This window comes from Drosophila simulans, chromosome X, assembly GCF_016746395.2.
Source record: "Drosophila simulans strain w501 chromosome X, Prin_Dsim_3.1, whole genome shotgun sequence".
Classification (NCBI taxonomy): Eukaryota; Metazoa; Arthropoda; class Insecta; order Diptera; family Drosophilidae; genus Drosophila; species Drosophila simulans.
The window spans coordinates 8,203,021-8,229,528 of NC_052525.2; the positions used below are offsets into that span (position 1 = coordinate 8,203,021).

The window sequence follows — 26,508 nt, forward strand, 5'->3', positions numbered from 1 at the left end:
AAACCCCCATACTTTTTTTGGGCGATCCCCCCAACCCCCTGGCTGTACCACGGAATGGTCTACGTATTGCATTTAAAAACTCTCCTGCCAACTTACAATTACAACGCCCCACTTTTCGCAATCCTCGCATGCATTTACTTTCTGGATTTTAACAAATGTTTGTCATCGGTTTTTCCTTGATTTATCACTCATTTTCTTCGTTGATCCTGGCGGCTTAAGCTAGATCTATAATACCTATGTTTAGTTATAGATTTACGTTTATGTTTGGGCTGTATAAACTTGTAACTCCCCGCTTTTTACACACGCTTCTAATATATATATATATATTTAAAAAAAATTGTTGTTAACTACACAAAAAAAAAAAAGAGTAGAAATAGACCTCTAACGCGGGGCATTCCTTTTCGCAATCATAGTTGGTGGAATTTGGCATTGCTAAAGTGGATGTTCGTTAGTACGAGACTTAAAAGAATTTTCTTGAATCTATAAATATGCATGTACGAATTGATATTGGAATCTAAATGCCTCAATACGAATAATAATTAATCTAACAAGTGAGAAATCTATTTATATCACTCTGAATTTATACGAGTCAAGAAGAGTCTTTCGAAATCAATGAGAATTTCCTATTTCCACCAAGTACGATCGCAAAGGAAGTGTATCTCCGGTCGGTGTGTCTTCGAATAAGTTCTGAGAATGCAGCGGAGTGTCGGGGGCTGTATCTATGTGTGTGTGTAGATATGTATCCATGGGGCTCTATGCTCGCGATCAATCCTAACCGAACGTGTGTTCCAGGTGCTGCTGATCTCCTTGATGCCCCATATCCTGTCGCTGCTCATCATCGTGATGGTGTTGCTGCTGATGATGATGGCCGTGGTGATTCTGGTGATGATTCTGGTGATGATGCTGCTGCAGCTGCTGCTGCTGATGATTGTGTTGATGGTGCTGCTCCAGCTGGGGAGAACTATTGCTCCCCGATCCGGAACCAGAACCAGTTGCAGATCCACAACCAGACACAGAACCAGAACCCGAACCCGAACCCGAGCCACTTGCCCCCGCTGAACTGTTGTTGTTGCTGCCACCGCTGCAGTATTGGAAGAGTAGATTCTACACCATATTCGCGTACTTATCCTGCGGCGACATGTAGTCCAGGCTGTTCTGGGAGAAGGCCTGCGCGGACACGGTGCCCGTGAAGGATGGCGATGGCGACAGTCCAAAGTTGGAGGCCGTGTAGCCCGAGTGGCCCATGTTGTAGTTGACCTGGTTCTGATTGCTAAAGTACTCCATCTGCGAGTAGTAGCTGGGCGCCTGGGCATAGTTGTTCGGATACTGCTGGTACTGATTGTGCCAGAAGTTGTACGAATCGTGATTGGACATATAGGCGGCCGAGTGGGCGGCGGAATGGTGGGCGGACTGGGCCGATTGGGCGGCATGGGCCGCTGCGGCCGCCGATTGCGGCGACATGGGTGTGATGGGCGGCGATGGGGTGGTGATGCTGCTGCTGCTGTCCATCGGTGTGATGTTGCCACCCGGCTGCAGCAGGCGCGGATTGCTGCCGGCGGCCGAGCCATAGATGCTGTGATGATGATGCACTCCGGCCCCAATATCCCCGCCGGCGTCCTTCAGCTGATCGTAGGGCGAGCGAAGCAGATCCTGCGACACGCCCACACCGACGCCAACGCCCACGCCGACGCCCACGCCCAAGTTGAGGCCGCCGGATGAGGCGCCGCCGCCACCGCCGCCGCCGCCGCCCACACTGGATCCATAGCCGCCGGACAAGTGCTCCTTTTTGCAAACGATGCTCACCGGACTGACGGACGTGGCCGGCGTGGGCAGCAGTGGCGAGGAGTTCTGATGGGCGGCGGTCACGTTTAGGGCAGCCGCCGCTGCTGCGGCGGATAGGTGTCCGCCCGCTTGGCTACCGCCGCCGCCGCCGCTGCTGCTGCTGTTCGGCGTTGAGTTGCCCTGGTTGTTGTTGTTGCTATTGTTGTTGGCCGACTGATTTGTACCGCCCGAGGCTGCCGCCGCGGCGGCGCTCAAAAAGGAACTGTGGTGCGTCTTGATCGATTGGGCCGCTGCCACCGCTGCCGCTGCACTGGCCGCCGCTGCTGCCGAATTGTTGTTGCTATTGTTGCCGCCGGAGGAGCCGCCGCCCTGCTGGCTGGACTGTGAGTTGCCCTGCTTTTGGGACGACTTGTTGCTGTTGTTGCCGCCGGAGCTCTGTGAGTTGTTGTTGCTGCTGCTGCCGTTGTTGTTGCTGTTGCTGCGACTGTTGGCCGAGGAGCTGCTGCAGCTGCCGCCGCTGCCGCCACCGCTGGCGTTCTTGGAGCTGCTCAAGCTGTTCGACTGCTGCTGCTGCTGCAACTGCTGGCGGCACTTGGCACGGCGGTTCTTGAACCACACCTGGAAAAATTGCCAAAAAAGTAAAGGTAATTAGTGGGGTTTTATTTGGATTTAAGTTGGGCAAAGTTTGGCAATAGAGCCATAAGAAAATCTCCCAAATTTTACCATTTTATAAATGCTTTACATCAATCACAATTTGAAATGGTTCCCCCGCCAAAAGATGCTGTTAAATCAATCAACCATCGATATTACAAATTCGTGGCTATTCAAGCAATCAAATTCAAAAGCTCCAGCCCCCGGAAATTTCTGAAAATCGGAAAACAAGGTAAAACCGCAAACGAGCCAACAATTTATAAAAAAAAAAGAAATAGAAATCACTTTGAAGTTGGCCCACCCTGACTTTCCTTTGAAGTTCATTAGAAGAGGGACAAATCAAGTTGTCGTCGTTTTAAAACATCGCCAAATGTTGTCTAAATTTGTGCTAAAATTTGCAAAAATTCCCAAGCTTAGTGTTGTCAATATTATTATGAAATTTGCGAGCAGTTCATTAAACGGTATCAAAGAAAATGTCATAGGAAATCAGAGCGGGCGAAGTCAAATCACAAAAGGGGATTTACGAATGCAAAATGGAATTGAAAATTGTAATTGAATTTCCTTCCAGTTTCAAGTGGAGCGGGCCACTGCGTTGTGCTGACAAATAATGAAATTTGATACGCCATGTTTAATGCTCTTTTTTTTCTCGACTGGCTCCCCCTTTCTTTATTTCACATTTTTTTTTTTTTTGTGGAAAGGTTCGACCTCGAGAACTCCCCATGAAAATCAACAGAGAAAACGGCAATGAAATGCTCGAGTGGCCGCAGCCGCGTGGCAAGTGTTAACTTCCGAAAAGGGGCAGGGTAGTTTCTGGTGGGCTGAGTGGTGGGGGGTGGGGGCGGTAATAAATTCAGCTGTTTACCAAAGCACAAGCCATTAGCAAGCAACACCAACCCCAAACAACAAATCACTGAAATAACATTTGCCATGCAGTCGGCCTAGCCCGACTGCTTTTCCAATTCGACTGCTTGGCCAGCAGCACTGCTTGTGCTTTGATTTGCGCCAGCCAGAGTTGCCAGAGTTTTTCGGTATTGAGCAATTTTCAAAAGCATAGGACTGCTAGTTAAACGTACTGTCTGAATTAATGATATTCTTTTTTTGAACTGCTTAAGACCTTATAAGCTTGAAATGAATATAAGCTAGCCCGCTTTTGATATTAAAAAATGGTCTAAAATAAGTTAATATTTTCTATTTTTTGGCTTTAAAATGCCTACTTTTGGCTAGAATACCGCTGTGCCGTCTGCACTGGCACTTAGCGGATTGTTTGCAGCCCCTTAAGCATAACAAACAAGACTAAGTGAATTCCTTGCGCTCGAGTGTGCCGCTTTATGGGCTGTTTATTGTTGTCCTCCTGTCTCCAGGACTCTCCGGTTCTCCGGTCGAGAAGGGGATGCGTTTTCCGCCCAGGGGCGCGTTTGAGTGGGTGGTTATGGGTTTCCGGCCCACTTCATGCCTGGCTGTGGGTGGCAGGGGGCCGTGTGATTCCGTGTGACAATATAATCGAGTCAATTTTTTGGCCACCGCCACCGCCGCCGCCGCCGGCTGTTGATGTAACTTTTCCTCTCACAGCACAGCGCGTGACTTTTTGCACTTGTTGTGGGTCCAGAGATCCCAACCCAACCCAACCTATCCCATCCCATACCATTTCACATTCACAGCCAGCCATGGAGGACAGCCCGCAAACACCCCCCGCATAATTTATTCATTGCTCGCCGGGCAAACTAATTGATGTGGGAAAATTGCAGCCGCCGGCCATCGGGCACACGCCCACTTTCACGCCCCCCTCTGACAAATAAACAAACAAACGCAAACATTCAGTAACAGCAAACTGGCTGAGACACTTGACTAAGGCAAACACTTGAGGCAGAAATTGTTGAGGCTGTGGGAATTCCGGCTATCTGGTTCCTTGAGAAGGTCTCCCAAAATATCCATATACATTTCCCAAGTAAACATACTATAACATATACAGACTATAACAGACATTCTAAAGATGATTGCTGAACTAAAGTATGCAAGTTACCCATTTTTTTGAGCTTACTAATGCAGAACTCTTTTGCAGGCAAGTGTAGTAGTCTCTATTTTGATTAACTTGATTCCCGGACTGACTTTTAGCTTTGGGATACAGCTAAGCACACATATAATGTTCCACATTGCATTAACAAATTGAAAATTATGCATAACTCTCGCAGCGTCTCTTTCTAAGCCCCATATACGATGCATCGGTCGGTCTCTTTCGCGCAAAACGGGCATGAGTGAAATGCGCGTGAGGAAGGAGTGAAAATTGTTAATCCGCAATGGGAAAATTAATTTTATAAAACAGCTGTGCGGCAAAGTTTCCCTTCTGCGCTTCTCCCCTCATTTTTCGCAGCAGAAAAATCCTTTTGCAACAAAGGAAAAGGGAAAATGGAAAACGTATAGAAAAAAAAAAAGAGTTGGCTAAGTTTAGGTGCGCTCTCGCTCTCGCCCTCTCGCTCGCACCCATCGTTGCCGTCTCTTTCTCGCTCGTGTTGCAACCCCCGACGAAGAACAGCTGAAAACGAGGCGAACATATCTGGAATCCGAGGTGATAGAGCCAGAAGGAGGGGGCCACGGGAAGGGGTAGGCTACTACACCATGGAAAAAGTCCATTATGAATATAGGATCTATCAGAGATATGGTATGATATAGTAGTGATATAGTGATCTAACTAAAAGCTTCATGAAATACGAAAGTTTTCAAGATTCTTCACATTTGTTCATCATTCATTAAAAACCTATGACTCTCATTAGTAAACAGGGTTCCCTCCTTTTGAAGAACTCCCGTTATAGAACTCTTCCATATAAATTCTGAAGATTTTCTTTTAGTGCACAGGAGCTGCAGAGGGGTTATTATTATTAGGGGTGCCTGGCTGGCTGGGATTGGGATTGGGATGTTTCTGCCGCTGCTGGCTTCCCAGTTCACCAGTTTGCCAGTTTCCCCGTGATTTATGACTGCTAGCGATGGCAGCCATCCAAACTCCGAGCACCGCGACCCACCGGCACCAAAAATGGAAAAAAAAGAAGAGAAGAGAAGAGAAGAGAAGAGAAGAGAAGAGAAGAGAAGAGAAGAGAAGAGAAGAGAAGAACCCGATCCGCACCCTCGAACGGCGAATGAAAACATTTGGGCGTAAATGTTTGCTCTGTTCTGGTGCAGATAAGCTGCGTAAAATTATTACGTTATTTGTATTGGTTGCAATCAACGCCCTCTCACTTGGAAACGAGACGCAGGGACCCACCCCGGATGCCAAATACCGGATTCCGGATTCCGAACACTGGCAACTCGCTACTGGGCCATAAAGATGCCTATCATTCAATTAATATTTACCAGGCCTAAGCCCCGTCCTTCTGATTATGACTCCGATTTCGTTGCGGGGATGCTGATGCTGAATCTGATTCTGATTTTGATTCGGATTCCGATTCGGATTCGGATTCTGTTACTGAATTCTCACCTTGGGGGTAATGATTATTTATGTGAAATGATACTCTGTTCCACTGACAACGTGGTGACCTTTCAATGGCGGCCTCCTGCGGCGAGGACTCAATGGTAATGTCGTAACGATGATATGATGGTCCTAAAGGTGGTCTGTCTCTCACTATGGGTAGCATAGTTATAGTTGATGCGAGTTCTCAATTATTATTATAAGGCAACGTATTTGTTTATAATCCACTTTAAATTCTAGTCAAACTATACAGCTACTAACTCTTTCCCCCAGCCGTCGGCAGTCTAGTTTTGCTCGGGCTAATTGAGTTGCTTGGCTTCCTTGGCAGCGCAAAACACGAAGCCCCAGTCTCAAGACCCCAGACCAGACCAGGCCAGACCATCGGATCCCCAATGCTGAATACCCAGTGGTTCCCCAAACCGAAAGCCAAGCCAAAACGAAAACCAAAAGCCAGACGCCTTGTAACATGCAAACGAATCGTGTTTTTGCCCCAGCTGCTGCTCCTCTTGCCCCGCCTTTTGGCCAGCATTTCCATTCGCAGTTTTCAGTCGGTTGGGGTTTTGTAAGGTTTTTCCTAGTTTTCCTGCCTGTAATCTGATACGTGACCGACCGAGTGTGGGTGGCTATGTGTTTTTATAAGAGTGGATGGATGCATTGACATGTTGCGTGGCTACAGAGGCACAGGTACAGTGGCTCCAAATGGGGCTAAGATAGGTACTTCAGGTACTTTATCCGAATTATATTATATGATATTTGCAAACGAATTAACACGAATTAATACGATATTTTTTAGTAAATATCTTTGCTTTTCCCTATGATGCAACCACTGTGCTCGACTGCGTCTGAAAAGCATTTGAGAATCAGTCAAGCCAGGGCGAACTATCCAAGAAGAAGCGACATGTGTGGAAACAGGGAAATCTATACAAATGTCAATTCCCAGCTACACCCCCGACATCCACATACTTCCTTTACACATACACATACATATATCTTGCCCCCTGGTTTCTCCGGTGTGCATTACTGGAATCAATTGTGTAAAAAACGTAACTTTGAAAAGGAAACAATACAGTAGCCAGCCGATTCATGGGACATGTGCAAGGTGTCCTTGCTGTATTCTTTCCCTGCTCACCATTCATTCCCGCTGCCCCTCCCCTACGAAAATAGAACGTGTCGTTTTTCATTCGGAGCCGACCACTGCAGGGGCTTCCTTAATCGCTGTTGCTTTTTTTTCCGGCCAGGTCTTTAAAGTTGACTTGCTATTAACTGACTTTCTTTCACTGTTATTCGACTGCCTTTTAAAGCCTGCTGGTTATCTAACTAGCGCTAACTCGGTATCCTTACGCTCATATCTTCAACTTATCAACTTATACTGATATTCTAAAGTTAGTTGTCTTGTTGCAGAAACTCCTGTTTATATCCTTCTTTAGTCCGATGAAAGTTGCATGATTCTAGCCCTGCAGTGTCACGTCCTCAAATTACACGGACAAAAGCAGCGGCTAACAAAGCAAGGGCAAGCAAAGCAAAGCAAAGCAAAAGCAAAGCAAAAGCAAAGCAAAAGCAAGGTAAAAGCAGAAGCAGAAGAAAAGCAAACAAATCGATAGATCAATGTAGCTGTTGCCAATAATGTTTATTTTTTGTGCGCTCGCCTGACGTTGTGTGTTTTCATTGCAGTTGCAGTGTACAAAAACGATCGATGTTGCGGCTGTGTTTGCCCAAGAAATTACCAAAAGGAGATGACAGTTTTTCCAGCGACCGGAAACTGTGATCGTTTTTGGGCCATTTGGCAGTTTTTGGGCCAACGGCGCTAGGGAATTGGGTCTGTTTGTTTAGGCCCTATCATCGTGGACACCTAAACAAACAGACGCTACCCGTCGCCGTCTCTTTATTCACCCGAAAATTGAGTTGTACAATTTGCCGTCATCGTGATCATCTGGCTGACGCTAGAAATTAGCGCAAATTATGCTCGCCTAATGCCTTGAGCAAACTTCAGTTACTTCAGCTTTTATTTCCTATCCAATATCCTGAAGGGGTGACTTGTCATACCCCGCAAATACTTTCGGCAAATACGGCAATTTATATCGCCCCGTTTTCCGTCGAGGGGGGAATCACGGACATCTCGGTACCGGAACTGCCAGTCTATTTGCATTGGATGGAAGTCATCGAATCTGTGCGCTCCATATGCGTATATGGACGTGGAACATGGTAGCACCACCACCCCCATATCCTGGCTATATGTACTATGTCTATCCTCCACAACAATCTGTTACGAGCTGTTGTAATTTGTTTGTTTTATGGATTTCCTTCGACGTCGGCATTTTTCGAGGGCATTTCGCCTAATTAAACCAACTACACAAGTGTATCTGTGCGAGTTTTTGTGGGTTAAAAAGCTCACATGTGCGGGTAATCGTAATCGCAATGGGCGTGTGCCCAAGGCACTGACGCTTCCGAAGTCAAAAAACGAGTTAGCAGGTCAGCAAGTGTTTGTATTTGCGTTTTGGGGCGGAGAGAAGTTAAAGGAAATGCGATACCGGCAGGGAAATTAACTCAATTTATGGGGGAAATGTAAGAAGATGGGGAGTTTAGTTTTCAGAAATCTAGCCTAGCAATCTTTAATAGCCAAATATGGTTTCAATTAAATGCTATTATCAAGGAAACTAGCTTGTACATTTTACTGAAAACCTTACACGATCCTTGCTTGAATAACCCACTTTACTTTTCCCAAGTTTCATATCGATAGCATTATAAGTTCCCAAGTTATGATGGTTTTGCTTACCTGTACTCTGGATTCGGGCAGATTGATCTTGAGCGCCACTTCTTCGCGCATGAATATGTCCGGGTAACGGGTCTTGCCAAACAGCGCCTCCAGAACGTCCAGTTGGGCGCGTGTGAATGTGGTGCGTTCGCGACGCTGTTTTCGTGTGTTGACGCCTGGATAGCATAGATCGCATAAAGGGGAGAAACGAAAAGGGATACAAATTATAAGTTATAGAGTTCCCAAGCAGAAGTGAGTGCCTAACCGAATGTGCTGAAAGTTCTTCTACGAGCGCAGGCCACGTTGCGTATACGCCATGGATGTCGTGACTTTTCCCAGTAATATTTGCGACAGTAACCGTTATTTTGCTGCCCCTCGTCTGTGTGTAGCGCACCCCCCATGCCACTACACTTCGTGCATCTGTGTGCGTGATGTGATGTGGCTGTATAGCAACCCCCGAAAAATGCGACAGCCAACCCCTAAAAGAATAAAAAGGACTGGCAAAGGAACCAACCCCCGTGCAGCAGCCGCCCCAAAAGACTCGACTCCCTTTTTTCCAGTACATAATGTTCCGTATATAAAGCGTATATTGTATCTGCGTGCGTGTGTGTGTGTGTTCGTGTGTGTGCGTACTAAGCCGCCGCATTGTTTGCCCTGTCAGCTCTCTCTGTCGCTCACCCTCGATGGCTCGAAAAGTCCAAAAACCCGAAACATCAAGATCGAGACTTTGCCATCGGCCCACTCCCTATACTTATGCCTCTTTTTGTCCCAAATACACCCCGACCATTGCGACCATGCCACTGGTATTGCCCTCCCTTTCTCGCTCTGGCTCTATCAAAAATTAATGAGTTAGTCATTTTGGTCATGAATTTATAAATTGAATAAAAAACTTCACTTCACTTTGCAGCTGCCGCATTTCGTTTGCGTTTCAGTTTCAGTTTCGTTTTCGCTTTCAAAATGGTTGCCAACTTGGTTTATTTCTTTATATCCACACAATTAATTGCAATTTGTGTCTGTCTCTCTTTTTTTTATATTTATTTTTTGGCATACTTAATATTATGATTTTTTGCCTTGGCTTTATGGAGAGAGCGCGTTCGTTTAATTAACTGCACCTATAAATTGTTGACTTCTTTCAAATAATATTTTTTATGGCTAATTTATGGGATTTCCTGGAAGGTCTCGGAGCTTTCAATAGCTCAAGGTTTGTCTAACTAAGATTTCAGAATTTCAGATTGTAAAAAACCCGCTTTGTTTTTATAAGCCCTTTTATTTTTTTACCACCGTAAGTCGTCTGTTACTTGCTTTTTTTTCTCCCCCATTAATGTTTTTCTTCATTATGGCCTCTTTCATCATATTATATCTTCATCGTCAACACAACTGGCTTATATAACAAGTTAAAATTCTGTCAATTACTTGGCTTATTACAGCAGTGAGGCAAAACTACACAAATTGATTACGAGTATGAAATGGTTGTGTTTTCTTTTTATCATTTTTCTTCTTTTTTTTTTACGATTTTTAGTCTTTTCTTTCCTTTTTTTTTTAGCCGTTCAATAATTTTGTGTGTGCCGCTTGGGCAGAGAGTCTTTTGTTGGCATTTTGTAGCCAATTTTTTGTGATTTTTGTCAGGTTTTGTTTGTCATTTGCAGCGTCACCGAGCGAAGCGAAAAAACTGGAACCGAAAAGCTGAATCTAAAGCTGAAAACTTGAAGATAAAGTCGCCGCGCAGACCGAAGACTCCGGAGACTTCGAAAACTGAACGAAGCTCATTATTCATTTTGACAATTTAACTGATAATGATGCAATATCGATGCGAACTGACATTGAAAGCCAGCAAAACGAAGAGGAAGCCGGACTATGCAGTGGCAAAAAAAAACGAACATACGAAAATTCCCCTTAATTCTATCTCTGTAATGTTTTGAAACTCGAAGCATACGCATTTCGCCGCAGTGTAGCCGCCTGTCTCTGGCATTTTGTTCTGCAAACTTTCAGCACATTTGAGCGATCTGATTTGCTTACGTGCTGCACAGTTATGTTTGTGCATATATATATACCAAAATTGTCGATGCGATATTTACCCCACATACCTTGGGAGAACCCGACGGCCTCCAGTCCGTGTGGGAGGCCGAAGGGCCCCAGCGAGGGCATGGGCATGCCGGGCGGCAGGGGTCCGTGGGGCACCGAGTGGTGCGGATGCGGACCCCCGTAGCTGTGCGGATGGGGGCCCAGATCGCCCGACTTGAGGAAGCCCGCCGCCATCAAGGCCTCGGTCGAGTGCAGCGCCACGTTGAAGCTGTGTGTCTCCACTGGCCTCAGGCTTCTATAATCCGTATCCGTATCCGTATCTGTAGCTGTAGCTGGCTGGATAGATCCACCAGTTCACTCACGTATTCCGATCGATGGTCGAGTCGAACGATGATCGCTGGTTAGTGCGCTCTAGGTCCTTTTAGTAGGATCTGCAAGGTGGTATAAGTTACTAATTATTATTAGTGATTAAACAAAGTAGTACCGAGAGAATAGCTTGATGATTATTTCGACTGATTATGTGACAGCTTGTTGAATTATAATGAACAATATCACATAAGATTCTTTATAAGACAAGATAAGTTAGGAAACTGCAGTGCAAGCAATTATAAGTCAGCGAGATAGGAAAATCTGTGCGAAAACCACTTGATGCCAAATCACTCACAAATCACTCACAATTCGCCAATTATCTGTGAAATTCACTGGGCTATTCCGCAAAGACGGTGGATGGGATGAGATGCTTGTTTTGTGGTGGGCTAAGCTCTTGCCACGAGTTCCAATTACATTCTAAGACCGAGACCAAACAGAACCGGGACTTATAAGGCAGGTCTAGGTCTTGATCTATCGCTGTCTGTGCCACCATCTCTGTCTGTCGCCTATAGCCGTCTCTGTCGCGCCCTCGCACGCTCTATCGCCCACTCACGATCGTTCCTTGCGGTTTAATCCCGAGGTTTGCCTATGATGTAAAATCTTCTAATCTGGGCAGCGCACACAGAACCCGGGGAAGATTACCCAACCGCCTCCAAAACGGGGACCCGAATCCCGAGTCCCGAGATCCCGAGATCCCGAATCCCAAGACCCGAGCACCGATACGAAGTCGCATTCGGGCTTATCTTGCGGTTTAAAGATCTTTGATCTGCGCTTAGCCGCAGGATTATTTCAGACACTTACTAACACACACGAGGAACATCTACGGGGAGGAGACCGCCTGATCCAGGACAATGGGCATTAAGATTAAGCCCAGAAAGAGACAACTAGCCTGGATTAAATTCCCTTTGTGCTGTTCTCCTCTACGCTCGGCAGTTTTCGTGTGAAAAAAATTAGCACTATTTGGCCGGGAAAGTAGGGAAAGAAAGTCCAAATAGTTTCAAAAAAAAAGAAGGTTGTAATTGCGGAATTAGCACGAACACCTCTCGCATTGTTTTGAAATAGAATACCGCACATGGAATACGGAATACGGAACTATTTGTCACATCCAGAGAGAAAGATATCCACATACGATGAGTGTATGTAAAATTTGTTTTGTTTTGTCATGTCGTTTTCATGGCTCAATGCATTCTGGCCTCAAAATGCAGCCGCAAATACATCGAGATCCCGAGATGCGAAAGACAAAAAGCACCGAAACAGAAACAGAAACCCAAACCCAAACCCAACCGAACCGAACCCGACCCTGATATAGCACCCGATACGGTGCCCCGATCCCCGATGTGCGAGGACAGACCCGGAGCCTGTTCCTCCTGCCCTCCGAATTGCCAAATTACATGCTCACGCGCACACGCAAATTAATAACACATCTGGCTTCAATTCGAGAGGCAGGGCAGCGATAAAAAAAAAGAACACAGCGAAGGAGACAGCGAGAGATGTGCTCTATAAAGGATAACCATCCACCAAAATGCCCGTTCGGTTCGCTGCCCATCCTGGCAATCCAGCTAAACGGAAGCTGATCGGAACCAAAGCCGTAATTGATAGTTGCATTAAGTTGATTAAGGAGAATCAACTTATGCGATGCATTATGATTATATGCACAACAGGTTGTGATATAAAAACTATTGAGCTATTAACAATACTAAGAACTTATGTTCAACATGTATTAGTTACAAAAAAGGAGAGCTTAAATAACCAAGCTTATCGCGTTTAAGTTTTAAGTTCCCATGGCTCTTATTTAAGCAACTTCCATTAACCAAAATTTCACAAACGATCGAAGAAGGTAGAAATGTGAAATGTAGCTCCAAAAAAAACACAAAAAATAAAAACCCCCGTCGACAAACTCTCAGCATCTGTCAAAAAAGCGAATGTGACACATTTTCGAAAACATCCCGAAAAATGGAATGGCGATCTACGGCACTACGTGATTTTCTAGACATTTCAGCCCCCTTCGACCTTCCGCCCTCGCTGATTATGAAAAATCATGGTAAATGGCAAAAAGAGCAATATATAAAAAAAAAAAAGAAAGAAAACAAGAAGGCCCCGCTGGCACTTTTTCATTTTTTCCTGCTTTTTTGAAGAGATCCATTGTGAGACCGAAACGAGTCGAGACAAAATCATTTGGGCTGGACATATATCACGTACGAACGGCGGACACTTTCATTATAAATTCCATTCGGCATTTTCTGATTTTCGGTTCGCTACGATCTTCTGATTTGCTCGATTCTCAGCGAATGTTTTTCAATTTCCACTCTCGATTTCTATATATCAACTCCTATTTCCGCCGCCGCACAACATTTCAATTCGTTTGTCCGCGCGTAATTACGGTCAAAATAATATTTATTGGACAAACAGCCGGGAGGAAAACAAAATAACGATGCTACCGTAAGATCTTGCGGGTTTTTAGAGGTTTCCTAGAGTGTGTGTGGGGTACTGAACCCTTTATAAGCCCGCACATCCAAGTGTTTTGGTTCGCTGATGATGCGGCTGACGGTCCCTGGGAAAGTCGCAGAGTCAAAGATTCGAATAGAAATCGAACTGCCACTTGGCTACTGTTCATCTGGGCCATGGGAATCATGGATCTCCACGCCGTTTGCCCCGATGATTAATGGCCCGACTTTGCATAACTTTCGGTCTACGCATTTGGCTCTGACTAATATGAAATATTAAATGCCGTCTCCGCGATCGCATATTTATATCTATATTTAAATTTCAGTCAGTCGGACCGCTGTGTGTGCAGCTGTCAGGAGTGCTAACCTGTCAGTCCCCGGATCGCAGTTAGTAGTAATCGCTGCTAGTTTCTGGTAGTCGCTGCTATTAGCCGCCTTAACAAGCCCCGCAACAACTTAATGTGCCCGGGCATATTGCACATTTTCCTACTGCACACTGGTTACTGGCCAATTGTTCATAATCTTTATCTTAAAACAATCAAATATATAGATTCTCTTATAACAACATGGTAATATTGTTAAAGTAAGCTTTCTTCTGATCAGCAATTGGACTCGGTAGTGCATCACTTTGGAAAAGCATCTTGGGATGCACAAACCGCATTAGTGAGCCCAAGTTTCTAGCCAGTGTAAGCCACATATTCGTCTATATGGATAACGCGTTATGGCAGCGAAAGAGACGGAGGCATACAAACCGAAAGAGGTGGCAGATGAAAAATGCATTTCTCAGGCTCATTTACATTGAGCCGCGGCTACTGGAATATGGTATATACAGATGTATGTATGTATGTACGACATGGTATATATGGGTTGGCACGGCATAAAACCCAAACTCAAACTTAAAACTAGACGGTCCGAAGACCCAAAGTCCGAGTTCGAGTCTGAGTTTCTGTTTCTGTTTCTGCTGCTGCGGCGGCTGGTCTAGCATAATAAGCCTGTCTGCCTGTCTGTCTGTCTCTGTGGCAATAATGCAACTTAATAAATGCAACAAAGAACGCGAAGCAGAAGTGGTGCCCCAAGTATGAAGTATAAAGTATAAAGTAGCCACTGCACCAGTCACGTCCCAAAAAAAAAAAAAATAAGAGGAAAAAGAAAAATAAAACGAAGCGAAGAGAAGAAAACGGGTAGGAAAACTCGCAGCTAGTCGCGCTGCCATTTCTACGCAAATGCATTTTGACATTTAAATTTGCAATTTTCGCATAAAATTATATTTATTTATTCCAGCTGGCTTTGGTGAAAAGTGCAACCTTGCTGCCGCTGGAGGATCGGATCGCGATTATGATGATGATGAGATGTGGATGTGGCTGTGGCTGTGGCTGTGGATTCCAGCTACTGACTTTTGACTTTGACGTTGACGTTGGCTGAAGTTTAATTAAGCAACGTGCCAAATAATTGAAAAAGTGTGAAGATTTGACAAGTTTAAGAGGCATTAAAATCTAGCCTCCGACTATGTACACTCACAGTTGGCATATACACATATGTACATATGGCCTAGAAATCAAACGACTAACTGTTTGTGGCGCTGCGACAACTTTTCCACTTGGCCACATTTTTTAATTAGTTTCTGTATTTTCGCTTATCGCACGGCAAATTATTTATTATTTACCTAATCGAATTGACACATGAGCAGACGTCGGTGTAATTAACAGATACGAGGCAGATTGCTCAATCACAGTAATCTATCGTCTATAGATTTAAGCATAATCCCCGACTTGTCCAGTAAAACGGACTCCCTTCTATATATGATGGATATACCCAACTATGCTAACAAATTGCCGCATTAATTGCTTTCCCATTAAGTTAACAATTAGCGATTCGATACGCTTATCAGATAAACGAGCGAGTTAAACGAATTGCAATTGTATAAGCAAGAAGTTTTTATATTTCTATGCGATGTAAAGTGTTTTCAATCAGAATAGCTCGAATAATACCAATATTCTCAGATCTACCTGTTCATTCACAAGCCACTTTTCTGACACACAAAACCCAATAAATTTCCATAAAATTGCTTTTAATTCAACAAATTTCTGGCTTTACATCATTTTCTCTGCCTCTTCCCTCAAATCCATTCAAAAAAAAGTCCAACCAAAAAATAACAGAAAAAAAATGTTGAATGAATTGCGCTTGTTGTTTTGGTTATTGTTGTTGCCTTGTACAAATGATTGCATCATGGACAGTGGACCAAAAATAAAAATAAAAATACATATCAATAATAGACTAATAGAGTAAAGAGCTCCAGTCGAATCGCAGCACAAACAAAAACAGCAAGAAAAACAACGACGGCGGCTAGAAAAACTTATTATTTGACGCATTGTCAATGTGATCTTGATAAGTCGAAACTGGAAATGGAACCTGAAAACTGAAAACTGAAAAAATCAAACCTCCGTCTGAGTGATTTCTATTTAAATGGCATTGTCAACGAAATTCGAGAAGCGAACGCCAACAACACCGCCAGTATCGCGTAATGAGCAAAGAGTGAAGAGAGATAAAAATTAATAATACAAATAATTGGTAGGAAAAAAAAAATATTTTGGGGAAAAAAATCCGTAAGTGCGTCCAAGTCCAAGAAACGCCGGATGAAATGAAATAAACTGAAACGAAATGAAACCTCACTTAAGGCGAGGCGACGCCACAAGAGATTGACAAAAGATGACGACAAAAAAAGGCAACACCCGATCGCCCAGGTACGAGCATATATATCCATAGCCATGCCAAGTGTGTGGGAGTTTCGAGCTGAGCCCAACCAAACCGATCCGAAAGATTTGGGGCGTGCTAGGGAAGCGGAACAATGGATACCGTTCCACACTGAGCGAAAATATGACCACATATCGAAATATAACTCAAAAACCACTACTAGTATTTCGAAAATGAATCAATAATGCAAAGGTTGGATCTGAAACATATACTTCTTTTGACTGTTTCAAGTACTCAGATGAATTTATTATAAGAATGCATATCTTATGATATTACTTTATAAGATATTGATAAATACTATTGGTTGTAATATCACATCATGTACCACTGGAATATCGAAAAAAAGTACTTCCAATGAGGTACTGATTTAGTGATCTAATGATCTAATGTTTAGCTCTGCCATTGCTATATGAATCCACAACTTCGAGTACTTTTTTTGCAGTGCAGCCTAGAGCGAAATTCACTTATTCGCTGGGCTTTGTGGAATATCCGCGATAAGGTATCAAATGTGTCGCGACGCGATCTCGGCGACTTTCAATTCACAATCGACAACGCTGGGCGGATGTTGTGAATGAATGAATTGGCATTGGAAGATTGGTACATTGAGGTATTGTGATGCTGTGGGGATCTAGGCAGGGCCAGCAAGCGCACAAGCGTGGGTGGGACCCAATAGATCCCAAGAGATCCCCACCAGCTTCACCAACTCCACGAACTCCGTATCCGAACTCGAATCCGAATCCGATTCTCAGCGCAACACTTTGATTCGGATGGAGAAAGACCATCGGAACGGGAGAAAAATGAATCGACTTGCATATTAATATTCAGTTGCTTTATGTTAGAAAACCATATGCAAATTAATAATAACGCAGAACAACAAAGTAGCCAGCGAGGAGTCAACGTATTATTCAGATATTTTAATTTATAGCCGCCGCTTTGAAATTAGACGATCCGATCGCTGGCATCGGGAAGTGGGAATGTGTGGATGTGGGGCTGTGGGGAATATGTGTGAATAATGTGACCCGAACGGGTCCGTCGGCTGTCTTCTATTGTATCTAGTATTGGTTGTCTTGGGGTTTCTTCGCCGTTGCCCCTATCATTTTGGTAGCCTTTTTCTATATCACATTTCTCGTATCGATTTGGTCGGCTCTTGCTGGCTTCTTCTTTTTTTGTTTTGCCTAATTAGGGGAGGCGGCCTTAATATGCCCATTAAAATTATGAAAATCATAACGAATCTCCGAAAGGCGCATTTTCTCACATTACGATCCGCACATTAGTCATAGGCGGAATTTCCTGACCGAAACTAGATATTAAGAAAGGCTCCATTATATCACGAAGAGCTAAAAGAACTGAAACAAAGTTTCGGACTTGGAAGAGGTAAGTCTATTGTTGGACTAGGGAGTCCCCGAAATCAATGAATTGTATTCCAATTAAAGACTTCTAAGATCCATTGAATCTGAAGCTAAATAAAAAGTAGTATATCTAGCAAAATAATATCGGTTGATTATAGTATTTTGAAGAACATTTTAACCTTGTAAATATGTAGAAGTGTACAATCCCTTGCAAATGAAAAACAAAAGATCTATCAAGTTCGGCTTATCGGAAATAATAAGTCAAACATATTATAAAATATCTCTAGAATCTGAGCTTTATAATGTAGAATCATGAGCTTGAGCTAATCAAGAATAAAGTTGAAGCGTGTTAGATCTTTCAATATTATTCCAAGTTTAAAGAGTGCATTTCAAATATGTCATGTAGTAAAGTGGTTATTGTGACCTAATATCTCTGCTAAATAAAGAAGTTGATAAGCGTAATCCCTGAGATAGATTCCCGCCCCCAGAAACTACTTAGGTCTACAGATTCCCCATGTAATCCGTGCTTATCTCTCGGCTCCACATTCCTCGCTGGATATATAGATTGCTACCGATTTCTCGATATCGGCGGATCGCACTCACCGAAAAAAAAACACAAACAAAACTAGAAGCAAAACGGTGCTGTATTCCAATGGTGACTTGTTTACGGATCCAGCTACTATATGGTTATGGCATGAGTATATGCTACACATGCGTATATATAAAGATATATATATATATATTGTATTCCAGAGATGTATGTTTTTGGGCGATGTTTATGGTTTAGCACTGGCAACACGGTAAAAAAACAGATTCTCGTCACTTGGCACTGCGATATATCCAAAGGGACATATCTCTCTGTATTACTTAGTATTCTCCTCTGGCTCTTTGTTTCTCTATAGCTGTGTTAGCTATAGCTTCTCGTTTTGATATTTGTTTATTTGTGTTTGATTGGTTTGGTTCGATTTGATTTGATTCGGTTTGGCGACGGCGAATTGATTGTTGTTATTGGCTTGCGCTGGTGCTTGCTTGCTTATCGGCGAACGCGGCGAGTGGCGAGAGCGATCGAACGAGCGGCGAACGGGGCGAATGAGCAACTGAGCAACTGAGCAACTGGGCGACGGACGACGCACAAAAACAACCCGAGCGGCACGAAAGTTACTCTGGAAATGAATTGCGGTACACCTTCCACGGACGATGGCAGCGGCGGCAGCAGCGCAGCGAGCAGCGGGCAGAGCAAAAGTCGTTCGACCAGAGTCTGCGAAAAAAGAAAAACAACAAGAAAAAATGTTGGAAGAAGAAGCAGGAAAAAAACAACAAACAAACACCAGCGGTGGTGGAAACGAGAGGGAGAGCGAGTGAGTGCCTGCTTTTAGCAATGGCTGCCCGGCTCTCAACCGCGCGCCAGAGTGAGATAGTCGTAGCTTCGCTCCGTTCCAGTCGTTCAGTGTCTGGCGCTCTCTCTCCCTCTCTGGCGGCATCTCTCTCGCACGCCGCTTACAACCTGGCTGAGTGGGAGCGAGACAACCGCTGGTGGTACCGTTTGCTGAGCAGCTGTATTTACCGCTGTGTTGTTGCTGCTGCGCGTGTGTGTGCGCGCGTGTATGTGCGTGTGTGTACGTTGCTGGTGTGCGTTTGAGTGTGGGACCACACCCCAAAAAAATTCAGTTCAACAACTTTGTTGTTGCCACAAGAGCAAAAAACCAGGAGCAAAAAATACATAGTCATAAAAGGAGGAAAAAAAAAAAACAACAACGTACCTTCGTATTTTTGCGCGGCAGCAATGAAATTTTAATGAAAACGACAAGACAGCGAAAACAACGCAAAAATTTGTTAGCTAACAGCGAAAGATAAGGAAGAGGGGGAGTGGTGAGGGGGGTGGCGACGGGCGTTTAAAGGACGCTGGTCAGTACCGCTACTTTTGCTACTGCTGCTGCTGCTGCTACTGCTTCTTCTTTAGTTTCTTCCTCTTCCACTTCTGCGTCGCAAATTGCCATGCACACACAACACCAGCGGCGAAAGCGCGACAGGGATGGGGAGAGCCAGCCACTCACACTTGGCACGCCCCCTCTCTTTCACCCCACTGGGCGGCCCCATTGTTCAATTATCATTTACGCAAAGTGAGGCGAAAAGAATCGAAACTTAAGGTGGATTTGGGTTTAAAGTCTAGTTTGCTATTCGTGTGCTGAGAATTGCTCAAAAGAGGGCTTTAATTATGTTATTAAATTATTTAGTTATGATATGATTTAAGGTTTTGTTAGTTTTAATTTTTAACATTAATTTTAATCCACTTTTACTAAAAACATTGCCTTATTCAAGTATTCAGTAACAAACTTCTAAAATAATATGCGAACTTGAATAATCATTTGATGAATTAAAATATTTGTTAGCTTATTTATATTTTATTTTTATTTTATACCATGGCAGTCTAACTGTAAATGATATTTTCAAGCAACCAAAACTTTTTTGCCCTAACATTTTTTTTCCCGTTATATTTTTGCCTTGTAGCTGACGCAGGAAAAAAATTCGTTGAGTGGGGGGCAGTTTGGGTGGAGCAGCGGAAAAAACCTTATCAAATTTTTATGACAATTTGAAATAGCTGACGACAGTTGTTTGGCCATCTCGCTCGCACATTTGGGCGGCGAGAAAATGTTGCACAAATATTTTATGGATTTTTCTTGTTGAAATTGCTGTGTGCTTTCTTTTTTTTATCCAGCTACCGCACTTTTCCCATATTCAGGCGGGCAAATTAAATTGTTGCGGCTAATTGATGTGTAGATGAAACATGAGGCAATTACCCTGCGAGGGGCAAAGCTTAGCGCACAAATTGGGACTCGAACACAACAAACGGTAAATCTCGGAAAAATTGTACAGAGCGACCGAAATGAAATAAAACAAAAACTTAATTTCATTGAAAATGTTGCGGGGAAATTTAAAATGTTTTTGGAGTAAAACTCATGGAGGCAAAAAATGCGCGGAAATGGAAAAGTTTTAGTTAGACAAAAACTGTAATTGATGTAGACAAGTTACAAATAGTTAATTTAAACTTTAAATAAGCAGTTTGTTTTTTTTTTCACTTTCATATATTCAATTGTGAAAAACCATAACAAGCTTTATTGAAATAGAACTTAAACAATTAATAAGACCTATTTATCTTATAGAGTTTAAGTAACTTACGCGTGAATTTCATTATATACGAGTAAAAACTACAACAGCCAACACGAAAATTGTATCTTTTTTAGTTCGGTGCGCTAAAAAAAAGCGTCAGCGAATAAAACCCTTAAAAACAAGCGAATAAAAAACGCAAAGCAAGTAAAAAACCGATTTGAAAATGAAAATACTCAAAGTTGAGCGCACATATGTACACGTGGGTGTACTTTTGCCATCATTTTTTATTTTCTCCCTATTTTTTTTTATTCTTTTTTTTTGTTGTTTGTTCGCGAGTCGCCAGCCGCGAAAAGTTCGCCGCCATTTGCCCCAAAACATTTTTCATAGGCGACAGTTTTGATTGCTCCGTGTGGCAAGAAAAAAAAAAACTTTGAAGGGGCGGTGGCGGGGGGTCTTATGTGTGGGTGTTCAGGTTTCCGACTAGAAACGCAGGCAACTTGCCTTGCTTACCCCCCACCGCCCCTCTGCCTTTTTTTTATTGCGATTTCTTCTGCCCATTTTTTCACAATTTTTTCGCTTTTTTTTTTTGCTGGCTGATTAACGACAATTCGTTTGGCTGATTTTTTATTGCCCAGCACATTCATTAGCCTCTGTCGTAGGCGCGTGGCATGCAACATGCACTGCACAAAATGGGATTAATTATACATTTCAAGAATTTGAAGCCAATAAATAAATAAATAAGTAAATACATGCCAGTATAAATCAATTTTTACTTTGCAGTTTCCACAAAAGGTTGCAATTCGAACAGTATTTTTTTTGCAGTGTGGGGAGGGTCCCCTTATGACATCCCCCTCGCCTTCCTTGCGAGCCAGTAAATTTCATTAGCCTCAGCCGCTGTCTTTATTGTCTTCGCAAAAGGGGTTTACTGGCGGGGATCTAAGATTGCGGGGCCAAAGGGCGTGGCAGTGGCATTATGGGTGGGCGTGGCATGAACAGCCTGATTAAATAAGCTCGTTACCCTGGCAACAGTCCATCAAAGTTGAAGAAGTTCGTTTCCAGGAGGAGCCCACTCAAAGGGAATTGGTTTCTATATTTCATTTATATATTCGTAGATAATCAGGCTTTAAAATTCAATTGCACTCGAGCGTTTTAATCTCAACGCCCGAACATATGTAATTTAATCTAAGATTATGGATTAATAGCCTTAATCAGCATAGGGTAGCAAGGGTAGCATGTTCTCACTTGAGCTGCGAACCGTTTGAATCAATAAAAATGTCAAGAGATCAGCGGAAACCCGAGGAAAAACCAGCAGGCCGATTAGTTTGTTGTGCGGCAAGTGCAGCGGATCCAGATCTCGTGGATTTGCCAACATCTCAATGCATTTTACCCAGTTTCATTAAGGCGATCCGCTGGATCAATGCATCTGCAGGGAGGCTAGGTAGGCGTAGAGCCCAGCGGGTAGGTTCTTCAGCTCCGCGATGCGAGATCCGAGTTGCAAGATCCTAGATCCGAGTCCCATGGCTTCGAGATCCCGAGATCTTAATTCGCAGTGCGTGGCCCGATGATTATAATGGCTTGCCTTTATGCTCGCTGATGGTTTTATGATGCGGTTAAGCGCTCGCAACCGCAAAGTGGCCGCGCACACGACGCAGGACCAAGTGGCAAGGACCCCAGGCAGCGGGACAAGGACGACGGCGAGTGCACTGCGAGAAAAGAGTGCAAAGAAACTGACTACAAGCTAAATACAAATTAATTACAACTTACAAAAGGTAAATGTTAGCATATAACATATAATTGATACGAATTGATATTGTGGATTTTATGGTGATATTGTTGATTTATTTTCTCGCAGTGCACTTGGCCAGGACCGAGTTGGTAGTCCGGACTCAGGCAAAGGACTTTCGCGTAAGCTGCACAAGTTTTGGGTAATGCCTTGAGTACCTGTGCGGTAGACGACGGTCCCTCGCCGTTCGCCCAATCGCTCAGCCCAGCGAGCCAAGTCCTTTCGTCTTTTTTCCGCCCTCGCCTCGCGTGCGACATTGCCAAAGGATTAACCGCATGCCAAAAGGATGGACATGGACCGCCAAGGACCACGTTGCGGTTAGCAGGATAAAACGCCTTTAATCGCCTTCATTGTTGTCCCAGTGCGCGGAAACAATACAAATGCGAGGCGACTGACGGACGGACGGACGGCGAAGGCGGTACTTAATCTCGGGCCCAGGCCGACCTGTGAAGTGAAGTCCTGCCGCAGGACTCATATGACCTGCTGGTCAAGACGGGGCACCAGACGGTCCAGATCAACCTGACCCATATGGAAGACAACCAGCTGAACGAATCAAATGAAGTGTTGAATAATCGAAATATTAAGTAAATTGAACTCAACTCTACGGACACTAAAACTTTGGTATAAAAAGCTACAAGCTTCTGCATCTTCTGTTATATAAATTATAAAAAGAGAATTTTGAATCATACACTTAAAAGAACAATGCAACCCGGGGGCGGCTTAAACAATAGAACCGGCATCTAAAATTGCGGTTAAGGTCGTAAACGAGCCATCCACGGATGCAAATCAACCTGACCTGCAAAGTTGAACAGGATAGTGACCTGCCAGCGTGGACGAAACTGACCTATCCGTATAGTAATAAGCCCGGGAACTAAGCCCAGAATCCAGCGAACCCCTTTTTTCCCGACCGAGGTGATTATGAGTTTATGATGCGCACGGATTTCGCTGGAAAAACCCCTTTTGGGAAGGGCCAGAAGACCTGATGACAAAGGGCCCAAGACGCCGCCGCCTCATGATGATGATGATGATGATAACATGGCCGATTATCAGGCGATTATCGCGTTATCGATAATGAGATTTACGTTTTTACCCCTTGAGCTTGAGCGGGAGGTTTTCTTTTTTCTTTTCTTTTTTGTTCGTTTTTGGAAGTATAGTGTATGTATGTAGAAGTAGTCCTCCCCCTTTGGCAGCAATTAAGTTATCTCAATCCACTTGGCATCCGAAACGGAATCAAAACTTGGCGGCGAGGGTTGTTCTCACATTTCCCAATTCTGATTTGTGATTTCCGACTTTTGATTTTGTTTGGTCGTTAGGCCAGATGATGTTGTAAGACCATAAGCTGCGCCAGGATATCCTTGCCATTGCCTAGGCAACCCCCCCGCTCCCCCCTTGCGACGATCCAGTTGCCCAACTACCGCGTACACCTGCTGTTTTGATCATTTGCTGGCATTTAAGCGATAATTCATTTGATTTCCACTCGCTGCCGATCAGCGACGACCACTGCCAGACAAATTGACAACCCAGGAAATGAAGCATGACATTGCAATGTCCGAAGAAGAACCAGAAAGTGTGGCAGCGGCAGGATCGCCGACTAATGGATACCTCGGGTAATGCATGGCAGTGGTAATAATATAACAAATACTTGGGAAACAGCTTGAGATAGGCATGATCCATTATCACCCCAACTATTAACTATAAGTATAATATTTGCCAAGCTAGCAAGTATCCCATGCCGCATACCCTACAAACTAATGAGCAAATCGAAGCGGACTTGAAGTCGCTTTAACCACGCTTCGACTTTTGAGTTCGACTTTGAGTTCGGGTCCGCAAACATTTCAATGATTGACAGGGCAAAAATAAATGAAAAAAGAATACAACGAAGTGAAAATAAACAGGGAACCGCGACGGACGGCGGTGCCACATTTAGAGCAGGCCATCGAAAACTGGCAACGGCAGCTAACCAAACTAATTTGTGGCAAGATCATGCCAGAGATATAGCCATACATATCACAGCAAGCCATCGCGGCCCGCGGAGAGAGCCTGTCCCAGTCGCAGTCGCAGTCGCAGTCCCCGATCCGATCCAGCGATCCGATCCAACGATCCTCCGCCGTCTTTATCTCTGGGCAACCGACTTCTCCCCACTTCCCGACTTCTTGGCCAGTCAGGTTCACTTCAGTTGAGTTGAGTTGCGTTGAGAAAAAATAAGAGATGCGATGAGCCCAAGCAGAAGCTGCGGCAATGAAAACACGTCGCCTGTCAGTCACTCAGTGCACTGAGAGAAACGAGGAGTGCGAAAGTGGAATTCAAATACTCAAAGGGGTAACTGCTGACTCGAATCCACCAATGCACTGAAGTTAGTTGGCGAACCTAAAATGTTGTTACCTTCTTTTCCACTTTTGCAACTCTCAAAATTAACTGAATTACTCAGCTACTTTTTTTTGCAGTGTATGCCCGGTTTAGTATATAGTTTATATAGCCATATACTTTGTCTAAGCATCGGAGATCACCAGCAGCGCACGCTGAAATAAATCAACTGGCTGCTCGGCCAGCTGGGGGGTTTCGGCGGGGCCTATCGGGGTTACGAGGTCTTGGGCTTTGGTGGGGCCACATGGAAAATAGGAGGGGTATACGGTAGAGGGGGTGGGGGGTTGGAAACATGCGAGCGGAGAAAAAAATTAGTTTCATCAAGGCAGGATTAGTGTCAGAAACGTGTTAAATGGACTGAAGGGTATATGATGAACGGTCGTCGTCGTGGTCCGCGAAAGAGAGGGGCATAGTGTGTGGCGAAAGAGACAGCTGCCTATACCGATGCAGAGAGAGAGAGAGAGAGAGCGAGCGAGATCGGAAAGATGGAGTGGAGGCTGTCGATCAAACAGCGAGAAACCAGAGACAAGCGACAATCTGCGGCCTCCTCTGGTTTTAGCTGATTTATTTTTTGTCTTTCGGCTGCTTTCGGTTGGAAACCCACCTCCCCCCACCCCCAACAATGACTTGGGTTTTCCTCATCAACGCAACTTTTATTAATGAAAATCATATTTTTTGTTTTAGCTCTTTTTGGTGGCGGAAAAAACTTAATTGTTGCACGCTTCGCCGAAGATTCTCATGGCTTGTTTTTTTTTTTGTTTTGTGATCTTTCACTCGCATCCAGCTCGTTTGGGATGCGAAAAGTTTTTATGTTTATAGGGGATATATTGGGTGTATGGAGACCCATAAATTCGCCGCTGATTTCTGTTGATGTTTCGCCAGCAATTTGCAGTTAATCAAGCGAAGTGTGCTTAGCAGGCCATAATGTTTACAGTTGATATTTACACCGATCCGCGCGGATACCTCTTGATTTGCCACTCACTTTCACAGGCGAATTCGATCTTTAAAAAACGGGGTTTATCCAAATTATCTAGCTGATTGTATAAGTTTATATATATAAAGTATGTATGTAAAATTGAAACACTCGGCACAACAAAAAGATGCTTTTAATCTGCTTACACATTTCATATATGCACCTGTAATCCCTTCGCTGATGTATTGCTCTTTGTACATATTGTTGTAGCTATTGTTTTAAAAGGATAAAGAAGGACTCGCGTCTCAGGAACAAAAGCACCATTAACAGTTGGTTAAAGTTACTTAAAGAACTTTTGTTAACTCACGCCAATGATGAAAAATGCATAAGCGAATGGAAAATGAGCCAAAGGCATGGGCGGCGGGGGGAGGGGCTGGAAAAGCGCGGGGAGCTGCGTAGCGGGGATGAGTGGAAAGCTGAGCGCCAGTCATGTGTGTGTTGGTGAGAGCTTAAAACCGGAAAAGTGGAAATTGGCAAGCAAGCGAAGCAAACAGGCCACAAGCTAGTCGACGATGAACGATGAACGGTGGGTGGAGAGGGGTGTAAAAGGGGGGAAATGGGGGTGGTGGGGTTTGTCTTGGATAGGGTTTCCCTTCCAACCAAAACTCCATGCAGCAAAGGTTTCTATATCTTAAAAATCAGTGGAAATACAAGATAATTGGAAGGCTTCCCTGGAAGGCTTTCCCTAAAAAAAAACACATTT

The 26,508-nt window shown here is 44.1% G+C and overlaps 1 protein-coding gene across 2 annotated transcripts; it reads right to left on the minus strand.

Annotated features, from left to right (window-relative positions):
• Positions 1–1,104: 1,104 nt before the first annotated feature.
• LOC6725468 (homeotic protein ocelliless) lies at positions 1,105–18,854 on the minus strand. 2 transcript variants are annotated; one of them, XM_039296659.2, is made up of 4 exons: positions 18,181–18,854; positions 10,727–11,095; positions 8,664–8,818; positions 1,105–2,400 (listed from the first exon to the last, which is right to left on the minus strand). In XM_039296659.2, exons 2-4 carry the CDS (start codon positions 10,896–10,898, stop codon positions 1,105–1,107), a joined length of 1,623 nt encoding a protein of 540 aa, XP_039152593.1. In that variant the 5' UTR covers positions 10,899–11,095; positions 18,181–18,854. The 2 variants fall into 2 exon arrangements, with proteins under 2 accessions (XP_039152593.1, XP_016038580.1); XM_016172846.3 differs by having other exon boundaries at positions 10,718–11,095.
• Positions 18,855–26,508: the final 7,654 nt, after the last annotated feature.

Excerpts from the sequence above, each read along its gene's own strand:
- LOC6725468 (XM_016172846.3), bottom strand. The coding sequence starts at position 10,898 with ATGGCGGCGGGCTTCCTCAAGTCGGGCGATCTGGGCCCCCATCCGCAC. Across the intron at positions 8,819-10,717 it reads GTTCTCCCAAGGTATGTGGG|GCGTCAACACACGAAAACAG; the intron begins GTAAATATCGCA and ends TATGCTATCCAG. Across the intron at positions 2,401-8,663 it reads TGCCCGAATCCAGAGTACAG|GTGTGGTTCAAGAACCGCCG; the intron begins GTAAGCAAAACC and ends CAATTTTTCCAG.